Source organism: Leucoraja erinacea, chromosome 23 (assembly GCF_028641065.1).
Source record: "Leucoraja erinacea ecotype New England chromosome 23, Leri_hhj_1, whole genome shotgun sequence".
Classification (NCBI taxonomy): Eukaryota; Metazoa; Chordata; class Chondrichthyes; order Rajiformes; family Rajidae; genus Leucoraja; species Leucoraja erinaceus.
In genome coordinates, this window is record NC_073399.1 from 9,988,437 (window position 1) to 10,002,758 (window position 14,322).

At 38.4% G+C, this 14,322-nt stretch overlaps 1 protein-coding gene across 2 annotated transcripts in view; it reads right to left on the reverse strand.

Annotated features, from left to right (window-relative positions):
- Positions 1-14,322, reverse strand: part of LOC129708210 (brain-specific angiogenesis inhibitor 1-associated protein 2-like) — a 90,548-nt gene that overhangs the window by 21,878 nt on the left and 54,348 nt on the right. For both annotated transcript variants that reach the window (XM_055653831.1, XM_055653832.1), the window contains exons 6-7: positions 13,642-13,779; positions 1,602-1,754 (exon numbers count right to left, since the gene is read on the reverse strand). In XM_055653831.1, the coding sequence (XP_055509806.1) occupies positions 1,602-1,754; positions 13,642-13,779 (291 nt within the window). The remainder of the gene's footprint in view (positions 1-1,601; positions 1,755-13,641; positions 13,780-14,322) is intronic.

Genomic DNA, 14,322 nt, shown 5'->3' on the forward strand with positions numbered 1-14,322 from the left:
CCCATGCAGGTGCCCATAGCTGTGCCTTGGACTTAGAGGAAGTGGGATGAGACAAAGTAAGAGATGTAGTTACTCCAGCTTTTTGTGTCTATCTTCAGTTTAAACCAGCATCTGCAGTTCCTTCTCACACAAAAATATAAAGGAGATGACTGGGATACTTTATTGGGGTAACTTTTCAGGCATTAAATGTCAAACCCGAGGGACTCATGATGGAAATCCTGGATTTTGCACAAAATCATGGTCTATGCACAAAGGTTCCCACTTTTTTTTATACGACTGTACCTTTGTCTTATTTTGAAAATGCAACCCATTTTAAACCAAATTAGAAAAGTAAGTAATTTTGGACAATGCGTCAAATCTACTAATACAAATAAATAAAGCAGTCCCGCTAGTTATATGTTAAATAGAACTGTTTTTGAGCATAAATTGTCTGAACATCCTTCAAATTATAACTTTTGACAGTTTAATTAAGATAAATATCTCCTGATGGCTCAGTTACTTGCAATGTAAGATTCCATCTTTGGATCGGAGGCAAATTAAATGGTTGCAAATGAATGGTGGTTATGGATGATATAATTGACCTCTGTATCCCGAGACCAGCGGAACAAACAAACTGAACTGAACACTTGCTCCCGACTGTTTTCATTAAAACCAGGGAGTGTAATCTGGTGAGGATCGACTCAGAATTGTCGGTAGGACCCTTCAAGGAGAAATAATCTGCTGAGAATGTCACGGTAACCTTTTAAATGCTTGTCACATTTCAACTTGAAAGTGGTAAAAGATTACTGTCTCCCACCGAACTGTGCAGATGGGAGGAAACGAGTTTCTTCAGAAGATGAGAGAGCAATAAGGAAATTGCTAAAGAGAAAGGTACCAAAAATTACTTCTGGTGAGAGAACTTTTGCAAAGAGTGGCACATTTTCACTTCAAAACAAAAAAAGTTACATTATTAATCTACTGTGAGTGTATACCAGTGTAACTACAACAATTTTCCATGGTACTACTTCCACATCACAAACCTCTAATGAGGCAGGGACGATAACATTTAAAAGGCATTTGGAAAGATACATGGAGAGGTCTAGAGGCGCATGGGCCAAATACTGGCAAATAGGACTACCTCAGATGGGCCATCCTGGACATGGTCGACATGGACAAATTGGGTTAAGGACCCGTTTCCCTGCTGCGTGACTCAATGGCTGTGGAATATTGACCTTTCCGAGAAAGCAAGATTGGAAAGGGTCCATGGTTGGTAGCCTCTCAAAATTAGAAGGGGAAAAAACAGCTTCCCCAGGGATTTGGCACTAAACTGTGGGCCAGATGCAAACTGATAGGCATCCTTTAACAAAAAGAGCTCAGGTGTGATGCTCAAATACAGAGAGACATTGTTTGGCCATTTAATTTAACGTTCTTCTGAAATAAAGTCAACAAAGACCTACTGAAATGTGTAGAACTAATCCCCACCATTAGATGGTCAGTAGAGAAACAGAACAAAAATAAATTGTTTAAACACTTGCCTGTATCGTCATTCCTCTCTGAAAATTACTGAAAAGCTGTTGCGGTTGATAACAAATACATTTTAAAAGGATTTTCAAAATACTTACCCTGCTGTGGTACACCATGTTATTCTTGGCAACGGAACACTGCCTTTCCACCAAAAAGGAATACCGCCTACGTTCCTCACTCAATGCCGTCTTGTATCCGTTTCCAATATAGTTCCCCAGTTCCACTTGCTTTTTGCTTATTGCCTCCGCAAACTGCAGTAGGAGAAGGAGGAGGAAGAATTTTAGACTAATTAGACAACGGTAAAACAACAATGTAGGAATAAAATCATTTCCAATTATTTTTTTTTAATTTTAATTTTTAATGCACATCGCTATACATTTCTATTTTTACGTCAGTTTCAACTGCAGTTTGGGAATTATTGCTCCTAATTCTGGAAACATATTGCAGTGCACTATTTCCTACAGATAACCCCAATTGTGATCAATTTATTGAATATGCATATTTGGATGATAAATTCAAAACAATTGGTTGCACCTGCTGTATATATATATACAACTATCAATAACTATGTCTGTTGAATTCTCTGCCTCAGAGGGCGGTGGAGGCAGGTTCTCTGGATGCTTTCAAGAGAGAGCTAGATAGGGCTAGATATCGGTTGAAGGCAGGAAAGGGGTACTGATTGTGGATGATCAGCCATGACCACATTGAATGGCGGTGCTGGCTCGAAGGGCCAAATGGCCTACTCCTGCACCTATTGTCTATTGTCTATCCAATGCTCTACTTCTGTGCTAAAATAAAATGTCTCAAATTTGAAATGAAATCTTTGCAAATAAATTTACCGAATTTCAGATTGGATTAGAAGTATACAAAGTGTCAGTAGCAACATAATGTCAACCGTGCCATCACAAGGATCCTCACAAGAGGGATCTTTAATGACCATCCTACGGATAATACATGGCTATTTATTTTCTAAAGTTTGGCAGCAACTTATTAGTTTTATTGAATGCAATTTCTGCAATGAGAATTAAATTCCTAACTTCTGGATGTTTATACTGAAAGTTGCAAAACAGCCTCAAATATTTTAAACGAATATTTCAAAAGTATTATTCAGTTAAAATATGAAATGCACCATATTTCCCATTAGAATTCATTAAGCTGCAGCATCAAGTGCCAGTAATTATTCCACCACTATTAACTGCAGAGATTTTTCAAACTTGTTTCCAAATATATATCATAGTACAAAATATTGCTTCAAACTCAAGGACTGAAAAAAATGGAATACAGCAATTTAGTATTTTTTTTACTAAATCAAAAGTTATTAAAACAAACAATTGCCACATTACTTCATAAAATGTAGCAGGATGGGAGTGATTCAACAGGCGACTTGCACGAACACATTCCCACAACTGTGGGAGTATGCACAAATGGCCCAAGTAGAAACAAACATTGCCTTAAAAATAATATTTTAATAAAGAATGAAGTAAATATTAATAAAACATTCCCAAATCTCCCTCCAAAACAAGTTAATTAAGCACCGTCATTGCAAATATACTTTTCAACCCAACAATGTCAGGAGATCATAGAGAAATTAGAAATAGCTCCCTGTGTCTCAAGCTTCTGCGTCTTCCATTCCAGAGAACAATCCCAAAAACTCTCTTGCATTTACTTCAAACCTCTTGATGCTCTTAATTCGTAATACCTCCCAACATGGCTGACCAGGCACCCTGAAAGCTCCACTTAAAAGTACCTTATTTTCCACTGGGGGTTCATTAACCGAGCCAATTTGTATTAAGGAGCAAGGCAGAATGGACAACGTGAAGTTTATGAGTCAGAATGATACCAACCGCAATTCTGCCATAGCTGATCACATCATGAAAATCCAAGATTCAACTACAATTTTGCACCAGAGACCAACTTGGGACCAATGACTCAATTTAAATTGTTCTACTAATTTACTACTACCAGTCCTTTGAGAATCAGAACTTTAAAAAAAAGCATGCAAATCGGAATCACTAATTTCACCATTCAAACAGATAATTTGATTGAATATTTGCAATTGCTTAATACCAGTACTAATTATCAAATTTGATTCCCATTTATACCCAGGAAGGTTTAGAGGGAAAAGGGCAAAACGCAGGCAGGTGGGACCAACGTAGATGGGGCAAGTTGGGCCGAAGGGTCTGTTGCCTGCCGTCCAACTCCATGCACCTAACCTTGCTCAAAAATAAATAGGACTTTTCTTAGATACAAGTTGCCCGCTTTCCTGCACATACTACTTGCAAAGGTAACCACTTGGCTAAGAGAGGGGAAGAACAGCCAAATTTGCAGTCTTCTTTAATAAGGTATAATGGCATGGTCAGGTCGGGGGGGTGGAGTTCCCACCGCCACAGGTACCATGTAATCACGTGCTACCTGCTCCATGGTCGGATAGTCGGTGACTAAACCGTCTCCCCCACCTGGTTTGCCAGGTGAGGAGGGGGCTGTGGACCCCCAGCAGGTCCTAGCGAGCCAACAGCCATCCACACTTCAGTGGAAGTTGCGATCACTGTCGTACATAGCATTGTATGGCACCATGCCCGTTGATGTTTTCAACAATGATAATGATGCATGGTCAAAGAACAAGTGTGTGAAAGTACTATATTAAAATAAAGAAAAAGTCAATGATTTCTATCGGTTAAGATTAACATTTACTGATGTGTCATAAGCAAGGCAAAATTCAGTCCTTTAAAATTTCATCCACAAATGAAAACTCAATTTTCCAAATCTAATGCTACTACCTTATTCATTAACCCATGCAAATAGGATTATGACTTAGCTACATTTCTGTGGAAACTCCTACGAGATTATATTTCTTTGGGATTTAGCAGTGCATAGAAGCAAGCTGTCGATTTAGATTTAAATGAAAATGATGTTTATTAAAGAATACTTTCACTTAATATTACTTTGCAATTTTAATGTTACTTTGATCAAGATGTGCTGCAAAATGTAATATTGTTACGTGTGCATTAAAAAATGCAGATCATAAGATCATGTGATAGTTGAATTAGGCCACTCAGCCCATCAAGTCTACTCCCCCATTCAATCATGGCTAATCTATCTTTCCCTCCTAACCCTATTCTCCTGCCTTCCCCATAACCTCCGTCACCTGTACTGATCAAGACTCTATCTATCTCTGCCTTAAATATATCCACTGACTTGGCCTCCACAGCCTTCTGCGGCAAATAATTCCACAGATTCACCACCCTCCGACAAAATACATTCCTCCTCATCTCCTTCCTAAAAGAACGTCCTTTCACATCTTAATTTTGAGGCTATGACCTCTAGTCCAGGACTCTCCCATTAGTGGAAATATCCTCTCCACATCCACTCTATTCAAGCCTTTCACAATTTGGTACGTTTCAATGAGATCCCCCCTCATCATTCCATACACCAGCGAATATAGGCCCAGTGCCGTCAAACGCTCATATGTTAATCGGATCAGCAGGCCATCAGCTTTGAACTCAGTCAAGGTACATTGGGATGTTAGAAATTGAAATACCTACACTGAGAATAAATAAAGCTGTGCCCAGCATTAAGACTTCAGGATGTTTTGGCAAATAAGCCAGACACACCTTTAGTGAACAAGTTTAGCAGAAATGGAGTATGCAAAATGAACTCTCATTGCGTCTGCTCATTTGAACTCCAAAAACAACCTAATGTTTTTGTTCCAAAATTTTTACCTATATTCAAATTTTTAGTGGTCCTTTCATATGCAAATTTTCATCTAGACAATGGTTTCCTCAAACATCTTTGATCTTCAGTTATGCATTGAAATGTCATTTTTCATAACTCCCTAGTGTTTTCCCCAATACAAATCTCACGATAGGCTGTCGCCATAGCTACAGGAAATAGGTCATAGCAGAAATTCTTTTCATAGCTGGGAACGGCATTACTTGCGGGGAGAAACCTATGGAAATCACTTAAGCTGAACAGACAGAAACTCGTAGCTGATGCAATTGGAGTGCTATCAGTTGAGCAATGTGCAAAGACATTTAAAAAAATAAGACATTATTAAATAGTGCTAAGGACATTGAGATTAAAAGTATGCATGCAACACGCATTCCATGACTCATTATTCATTGAGAGCACACGGCTCCTCAGCACTTACTGAGTAAACTGTCACCCTCACTGGTGTAAATCTGCTCTTTCCCACTACCGATTGCCCCATGGGCACACAAGTAACTGCAGGTGCTGGAATATTAAGCAATACACACAGTGATGGAGGAATTCAGCAAGTCTTGCAACATTGTGAATGGAATTAACAAAGTTTTGGGTTGGGATCCCTCTTCAGAGTGCTTGAAGTAAGGATGAGAAAGCTGGAAGAGATAGGTGGGGGCAGGACAACGTTTGGCAAATGATAGGTGTACACAGGTGAGGGCATGTAAAGTTCAATTTAGTTTACTATCACGTGTACCGAGGTACAGTGAAAAGCTTTTGTTGAGTGCTATCCAGTCACCAGAAAGACAATACATGATTACAATGGGTGGTGTAAGTGACAAAGCAAGAGGTGAAAAGGAGACAAAAGGATGTCAGATAAAGAGAAGTGAATGCAAAATTGGTACCATGACCATATATCTAGAAGACACCCAACATTTTTAAAATCAAATACCAAAATATCAACAACCATTCACAGCCACTGGTAGACTGGATGATGTTGCACTAATTATTCCCATTGATACGTTTCAACAACACAACTGTCCGAATTATGCTAAAAATAATATGAATCAGATTGGACAACATTGGTCTATCATTCGCAGAAAAACAAAGGGCTACATTATTTTTTTGGTGGTGACAGTTAGCTCTCATGAAAGCTGTCAAACCTGGAGTTTTATCACAGACAGCTAACTGGTGGTCAGCTTCAACTTCCTGGTGAAAGGGTCAACGTCTGACCCAAGCAATCACAAGGCAGCTAGGCAACTGGTATATATCTTAATGAAAGTCAAGAAAAAAGCAAAACCATTTACCAAAAAAGTTGCATCTATTGAAACAGTAAGAAATGACCCTTGGGTGGCAATTGTAAAAACAATGACAACGTTTTGCACAGAATACTAAAATATCATCTTCAAACACAGAAAATCTATTCATTGCATCCATGTAAATGCAACCAGTGATCGTAAAATACTACTGTGCATGATCCTACTTATTTTAAATGCTCAATTAGCTGAGGCTGCATTAAGCGGTGGGATGATGTTGAATTGGTGCTCCAGTGGGCTCTAATGACATGGGTTCACGTTCATGACTAACACATCATTATCTCTCAATCTTAGCCACATCAGCTGTGTTGGGGAGGGAGACAAACTGCACATCACTGGGAAATGCTAAGTCGTCTATAAGAAACCAATGACAAAGTAATATGGATGCAGTTCAGATTACTAAATTTCAAAAAGCAATGTCTGTAAATTAGGAACAGAGTGCTTTTTAAATAAAATGTTTTTTTCTTTGTGGTTTACTGTCAAGATAAAGACAAATAACAAAGAGGCAATGTGGTCAAAGAAGAATGGTTTCCCGTCAGCAAAAATGCTGTAAGCAATAGGGTTTCGGTCAGCAAATACAGTAATAGGAAAGCTTTTCAGACCAGAAAGATGCAGCAGGTCACGCTCCACATCATAGTACATGTAAATAAAAAACAAAGTACAGAAATAATTTAGAATGAAAAACAGATCATAGCTTAGTGATGGCGTAAGGTTACAAATCACTATGAGAGACTATGAAAGTCAGCAGAAAGAGTTGATAGACAGATGGCAGAATTAATATGATCAAATATGGGCGGCACAAGGGCATAGTAGTAGAGCTACTGCCTTACAGCTCCCCAGACCCGGGTTAGATCCTGACTACGGGTGCTTGTCAGTACGGAGTTTGTGGGGTCTCCCTGTGACCTGCATGGGTTTTCTCTGGGATCTTCGGTTTCCTCCCACACTCCAAAGACGTACAGGTTTGTAGGTTAATTGGCTTGCCATTAATGTTAAATTATCCTAGTGTGTAGGGTAGTGTTAGTGTGCAGGGATCGCTGGTCGGCGCGAACTCGGTGGGCTGAAGGGCCTGTTTCCACTAAACTAAAACTAAATAGGCAAGTCCAAGGAGGAACAATAATGAAATAAAGCACTTTGAATCTAAGCACTTGAGGAAATACACGTTAAATAGTTTTTTTTATATGGTCAGAGCAGTAAGAAAGTCTTGTGTAGAGACATATCTTTAAATGCAGTGCAGGTAATAGGTTATACAAGGTACAGAATCTTTAATTTTATAATAATTGGATATAAAGCAAAATGTAACTTTTGGCCCAGCAGTAAAACTCAAAATTGAAAATGAATCGAGTCACTGACAATTTTAATTATAAGAACATATTTCAGCAAATTAATGAGTTCATTCACACAGATTCTTTTAAAAATCATTTATAATATATTTGTAAAGGAAGAATAATAAAGACATGCAATAAGAACTTATTCTGTTCATGTCAACATTTGACAGAACAAAACCTTCCATTATAGGGGAATCCTCGAAAATAATTCATCTGGAAAATTTGTGCTTGCAGTCAAATCTAATGTCCTTGGAAGTAACACACCTACACTGAGCATTTAGTAGGCTTTAAATGTTATGACAGCCCTCTAAAATCATTGCTGAAACACTGCTAGCAATTTGACTGAGTATGACTCATTGCAGTTAGTGGGTTTACAATACAAGGAGAGGGGGAGGGCGAAGTTACCTTTCATATTAGTCATTTAAAAAAGTTACAGTAGAAAAGTTTCAAAAACATTAAGAGTAAAATTTTGGAGAAGCGGACAGGGGTACAATAATGAGCATTTGTTTTAGTGGCCACCTATGTGTTTGGATTACTATCAGCATTATATATTTTATTCCGAATTAGTCTCAAATTAGTTAGCTAATTTAGTATGTTCGCCCTATGGGTTTTCTCTGGGTGCTCTGGTTTCCTCCCACACTCCAAAGACGTACAGGTTTGTAGGTTGATTGGCTTATGTAATTTGCAAATTGTCTCTAGTATGTAGGATAATCAAGTGGGTGATCACTGGCCGGCCCAGACTCAGTGGATCCAATGGCCTGTTTCCGTGCTGTATCTCATAAAAAAAGTCCATTGATGCCAATTCTGCACTTATTTCATTGATTGGTTGAACATTTTAGTATTAATTTCATATGTAAATGTAAATCAGTGTATGTTCAAATCTCATGCACAACCTTTGTGACAAAATGTCAAGTTAAAATGACAATCGGTTATTCTAGGCACTTTGTTTTCCTTTCGATGCATAACCCACAGGTGCTGATGTGGCTGTTGAACTGACAGCTAAGGGCACTAATTGGTGTTATAGGCTATCCACAACTTCCAGTAAGCAAAAGGTGACCTGACTGCAACTAAAAATGATAACCAACCATCACCAAGTGTGGGATTTGTCAGTCTCCGTCAATCATATTTTCTGGCATGCATTTTGCTTTATTAAAACTTTTAGCTTTATTTATTTTACTTTTCTTTTTCATCGGTTGGAGCTGCATACTAAATCTAGTTGCACTGACGTGCAATGACAATAAAATATTATTATTATTATGTTACCTTACATTGGACAAAAGTATTATATTTAACGCAAGAGTCTCCTGTAAGTTTTTCAGTGAGTTCTTGGTTTGAAGTTCCAGCTAGTTCAAAAATAGAATGAAGTTTAGGCACAAGGAAGGGCCAAGGCTCGGACTGTTATTAAAATCAGCTCGGAATACACAGATTCGACAAATAGAAACTATGGAATTAACTAATATATGGGTTGCGTAATTAAATTAAATGAATAAGTATGCTATGGAATTAAAATGACAACGTTAGGTGTTTAAAAAAAGTCAGAACAAAATAGTGTGGAAAGGCATTTAAAAATTGATAGGCCATCTGTCAAAATCATCATCTATATACAACTTAAATGTTCCCGAGTAGCTTACAATTTGCATCGACTACTATTTGCCTGTGGTAGGGTGGAGGATGAAAGAGGCCACATGCATAAATATAAAACATGTTGAGGATAACTACTTTTCTTGAAAAGGAAGATATCAGTGCATTGCGAGTCTGAGCGATGGAAAACCTGCACACGGTGTTCCTGTGTGTGAAACACACAGGTGCAAATGTTTCAGCACTATAAATTTTAATGAGCCCATTTGAACGTAGCTGAAATGGCTCTGCCAGTGGTGCGATAACACATCACTGAAGCACAGGATTCTCAGCATCACATCATAGCAACAGCGCATTCTGCCCAAGTACCTTATATGGTTACGTCGCCATGGCATCCGATACACAAAAATAAATTTTACTCAGCAAATACAGAGAGAGACGCATATTACGACAGCTCACTTTTCTTTCAAATACTTACTTGCTAGCTTTTCCAACCGCCCTCGGTTTGTACTCAGGCCAACTCAAGTCAAAAAAAAAACGCTGTTTTCAAATCCTTTCACTGATTGCGGTACAAAATGTCCTAAACACTGGAATATTTTAACCGACTGCGTACCTCATTAAATACACTTCTCTGATTGCAAAGGTGGTGAAAGGGAAGGGCACAAACAGCTTCAAAATGCATAGTATCACTTTAATGAAAATAGAAAAAAAATAATGCTAATTTTCTTGGTACAATAGACAATAGGTGCAGTAGTAGGCTATTCGGCCCGTCGAGCCAGCACCGCCATTCAATGTGAACATGGCTGATCATCCCCAATCAGTACCCCGTTCCTGCCTTCTCCCCATATCCCCCGATTGTTATTTTTAAGAGCCCTATCTAGCTCTCTCTTGAAAGCATCCAGAGAACCTACCTCCACCGCCGTCCGAGGCAGAGAATTCCACAGACTCACCACTCTCTGTGAGAAAAAGTGTTTCCTCGTCTCCATTCTAAATGGCTTACTCCTTATTCTTAAACTGAGCCCCTAGTTCTGGACTCCCCCAACATCGGGAACATGTTTCCTGCCTCTAGCGTGTACAAACCCTTAACAATCTTATATGTACATTATACATAAATACACTGGAGAATAAATAGCCAGGTTAACCATTGAAAGTCCATCCATGCTTTCCTCTGGATTCAACTGGCACTCTCCGTTCAACTTCTTCCAACAGTCTTCCCATCCTCAACTTCTTCCGAATTTTTCCAACACGTCAAGAAAGATGAATGTATCCATCATCCTTACTTGACAACTATGATGGTTTCCATCAGTCAATGCCTTTATTTTAAAATTCTCATCCTGGTTTATACATTTTCTTTATGACATTGCACCTTCCCTTTTCCAGGGAAAATATGTCTTCCTGTTCAAAACCCCAGAGGCCTTTAAAATCCACCACTCTTGCCTCATGCACCATGAATCTTAAATTATTCCACCACAACAGCCTGCTTCTCTGGAACACCTTCCCTCAACCTCTCCAACCTCTCCTTCCTCTTTAGCCTCTTAAAATATGCACGTGACCAGACTTCTGGTTAACCGCTCTTTGTAGTTCAGTATCAGAACAATTTTGATTACACTTCTGCAAACCAATTTGGAACATTCTATATGCTAAAAGTATTACAAAAAAATGCATGCTGTTATTTAATACATTTTCTTGCAAACTTAAAGATGGTTTAAATTTGGAAAATTAGTTTAGTTTGTTGATATGGCAAGGAAATAAACCCTGTGCAAATTTAAACCATCTTAGTTTTTAGCAAGAAGCATTAAATAACAGCATGCATTCTTTTGTAATTCTTTTAGCACACAGAATGTTACAAGTCCACAATGACCATCGATCATCCATTCACACCAGTTCCATGTTATCCCACATTCACATCCGCTCCCTAGACACTAGGGGCAATTTACAGAGCCCAATTAACCTACAAACCCGCATATCTTTGGGATGTGGGAGGAAAACAAATCACCTGGAGAAAGCCCACAGGGTGAACGTGCAATCTGCACATAGACAGCAGCCGAGGTCAGAATTATAGCTGCGTCTCTGGCACTGTGAGGCTGCAACTCTACCAGCTGCGCCACCCTAAATTTGTTTTAAAGGATTGAAGGATTCTACTTAAAAGTCAATTCTAAAAAAGCAATTAGTCTAAACAGTGCAAGTCTTTGTCCAAGCCAAGTATTAAAAAAATATCTCTCTACTCCTATTAAGACAGCTATGGTACTGCGCAATGATATAGCACACTTAGAAGCATATAAATAACATGGAAATACAATAAAATGTTTAAACTTTGAGGAAATATGTGGTTAAGGCTTTCATTAAAATTTGAATTATTGATTTATTTGATTTTGATTATCTAAAGCATGGGATTTGAACCAACAGCAACTACAATTAACATGTTGGGATTTAAAATATATACAGTATTTCAATTGACGCATTATGATCCATTAAAAATTACCATCAGCACTCAGCAAGTTACATAAAGAGAGGCTCTCTGACTCCTGCACTACTTCAAGGCCAAGCAAGAAACAAGCTTTGTATCCCTCCAGTGTGTCATGAAATGAATCAATGTTTTATTACTAGCTGCACAGTCCTGCATGATACCAGCTTCAGTGCCTAAGCATCATTAGCAACACTACAGTAGGCTTCCAAGTTGCCTCTACTAAAGAAGATAAAAGATATTAGCAGGGGAGTTCTGGCTGATTGCTATGCAAAGATCTTTCCTGGAACTTGCTATTGATTCGAGAAGATCTGTAAACAAAAAATGTGATATCTATGTTAAAGGTGCAAATAATGGTTCAATAACACATGTGGACTGAGTGAATCTTCCCTGTATTTTAAATATCACATGAACTTTTGGTGTTGAGGATTTCCATCTCCCGGGGTCAATACTCAAGGAAATTCATGGAGAGGAATTACATGACAACAGGCCATTCAGCCCATCACTTCCTTTGCAACGAGCAGGGACTCATTATTATTAATGACCCCCCATCTTCCAGCCCATGGGCCACAGCCTTCTCTGCTTGGCTGATTCTGTCCTCTTCGGGCCATGTCTTAAATGCTGTCAATGACTTGGCTTCTACCTTTCTCGCAGGCGGTGTATTCCTTAGTTGGGACACTCTGATGAAAAGATCTCCTCCTCTAAATCTCTTATCCACTTACCCAAAACCTATGCCTTCTAGTTTATTATCGTCTACCCTTTTTATATCCATCAATTTTGCATAACTCCCTCTTAACCTCCATTTCAGGGAAATCAGACCCAGCCTCTGAAATGCTTTACAAAATTCTATTTTTGATTTCAGCATGTTTAACAATTTTTTGATATAATTCAAATTAGGTTGCTGATTGCACCTGTTTTGGGAATAAAAAACTGAGCAAATGTAACCACTTGATACACTGAAGTGGACAATTTGTCCTATATTCTTGTTATTGTTTTATTGCCCGACAAAACATGTTGGATGTTGGATCAGTTCCCATTTTCCAAATCACGTATGGTTTTTGTTTCATCACCTTTGAAGATGTCGATACTCGGCAAGAACCTCACCATTGTTTGGCTCCAGATTCCAGCATCTGCAGTCTCTTTTATTCCTGCCATTGCAAGTTTCTGGGGTGTACAGGTCAGGCTCCCAAAGTGGCAAACAAATTTGAATTTATCAATTTGGATTATTCACCTAGATTATCAAACCACGATATTGTCCAATACAATCTCTAGCTCCATTTCTTAATGAGAGAAAATGGTGTTTGCATTTTTGGTATATTTTGTGAATGTGTACACTCAATTATCACATTTTAACATTAAATACTCTGAATAAGGTGTAGCACAACATGAATTTTACATTATTCCAAATATATACTTTGAACTCAAAATCATCAATTTACTATTTCCATCCAACATGATAGCCTTAGAGCTCTGTAACAAGTGACAGAAGATCTGTGTAGTGTATCCATGGCCATCAGAGCTTGGACTGAACCTAACTTCATAGAGCTTTCTGTTAGATGAATGGGGCAAAATATATATTTTCAATACCATCCATGATACAGTGGACTAACCTGCAAGATACCCATCTGCCGATAATTGAAATTTTCCATTGCCACTCTCACTCACACACTCAATTCCCAATTAATGTTTCCAAGATTATTTTTGGAAAGAACTTCAAAGAACCATTCTCAGGAAAATCTACCTTGGTCCAAGGACGTACCTGCATCTCTTTCTCTTCATATTTCTGAGGATTTCTGCTGCCCTGACTCTTTCTTCTCAGTTTCTTCAGTTCTGCCTGGCATTTTTCCAGAGACTCCAACTTGGCTTTATGCTCGGCCTGATATTTCTTCAAAGTGGCCTAAAGGGAAAAATGTAAATACAAATGCACCAATAAAAACAGTCATAATGTAAACATTACCTCAGCAAGGAAGGAGACCAGTAATTGCTGGGCTTTGTTAAGGTAGAGGGAAGAGTAATTATGGGTTTAATATCAAATTGGTTTCATATTAATTCACATTCTAATGGTTCAATATACACTGATCTGCAAGCTGCATATTAAGAGATGAATTAGTTCACAGACAATAGTAAAATAACTACTCTGGCTTTCTAAAACAACTAAAAAAAATACAATGAGGCCTTGTTTAAGGAGATAGTTGTAGACAACTTAACCATTCACTGACAATGGTTCATATGCTACTGATAAGATAGAAGACAAGAAGAAAGAATGTTAAGGAGCCTCTGTTTGAAGCATCTTGTTTCTAATTGGCTTGTTGGCATCATAAGGGGGTCTCGAAATCAGAGCTCCATTAACTGGAGCAAGCAAGCTAGCCTACAAATGTTACAACTGTTAAAATAGAATGGCCACTGGAGTATGAGACTTTAAACATAACATCTGACTGCA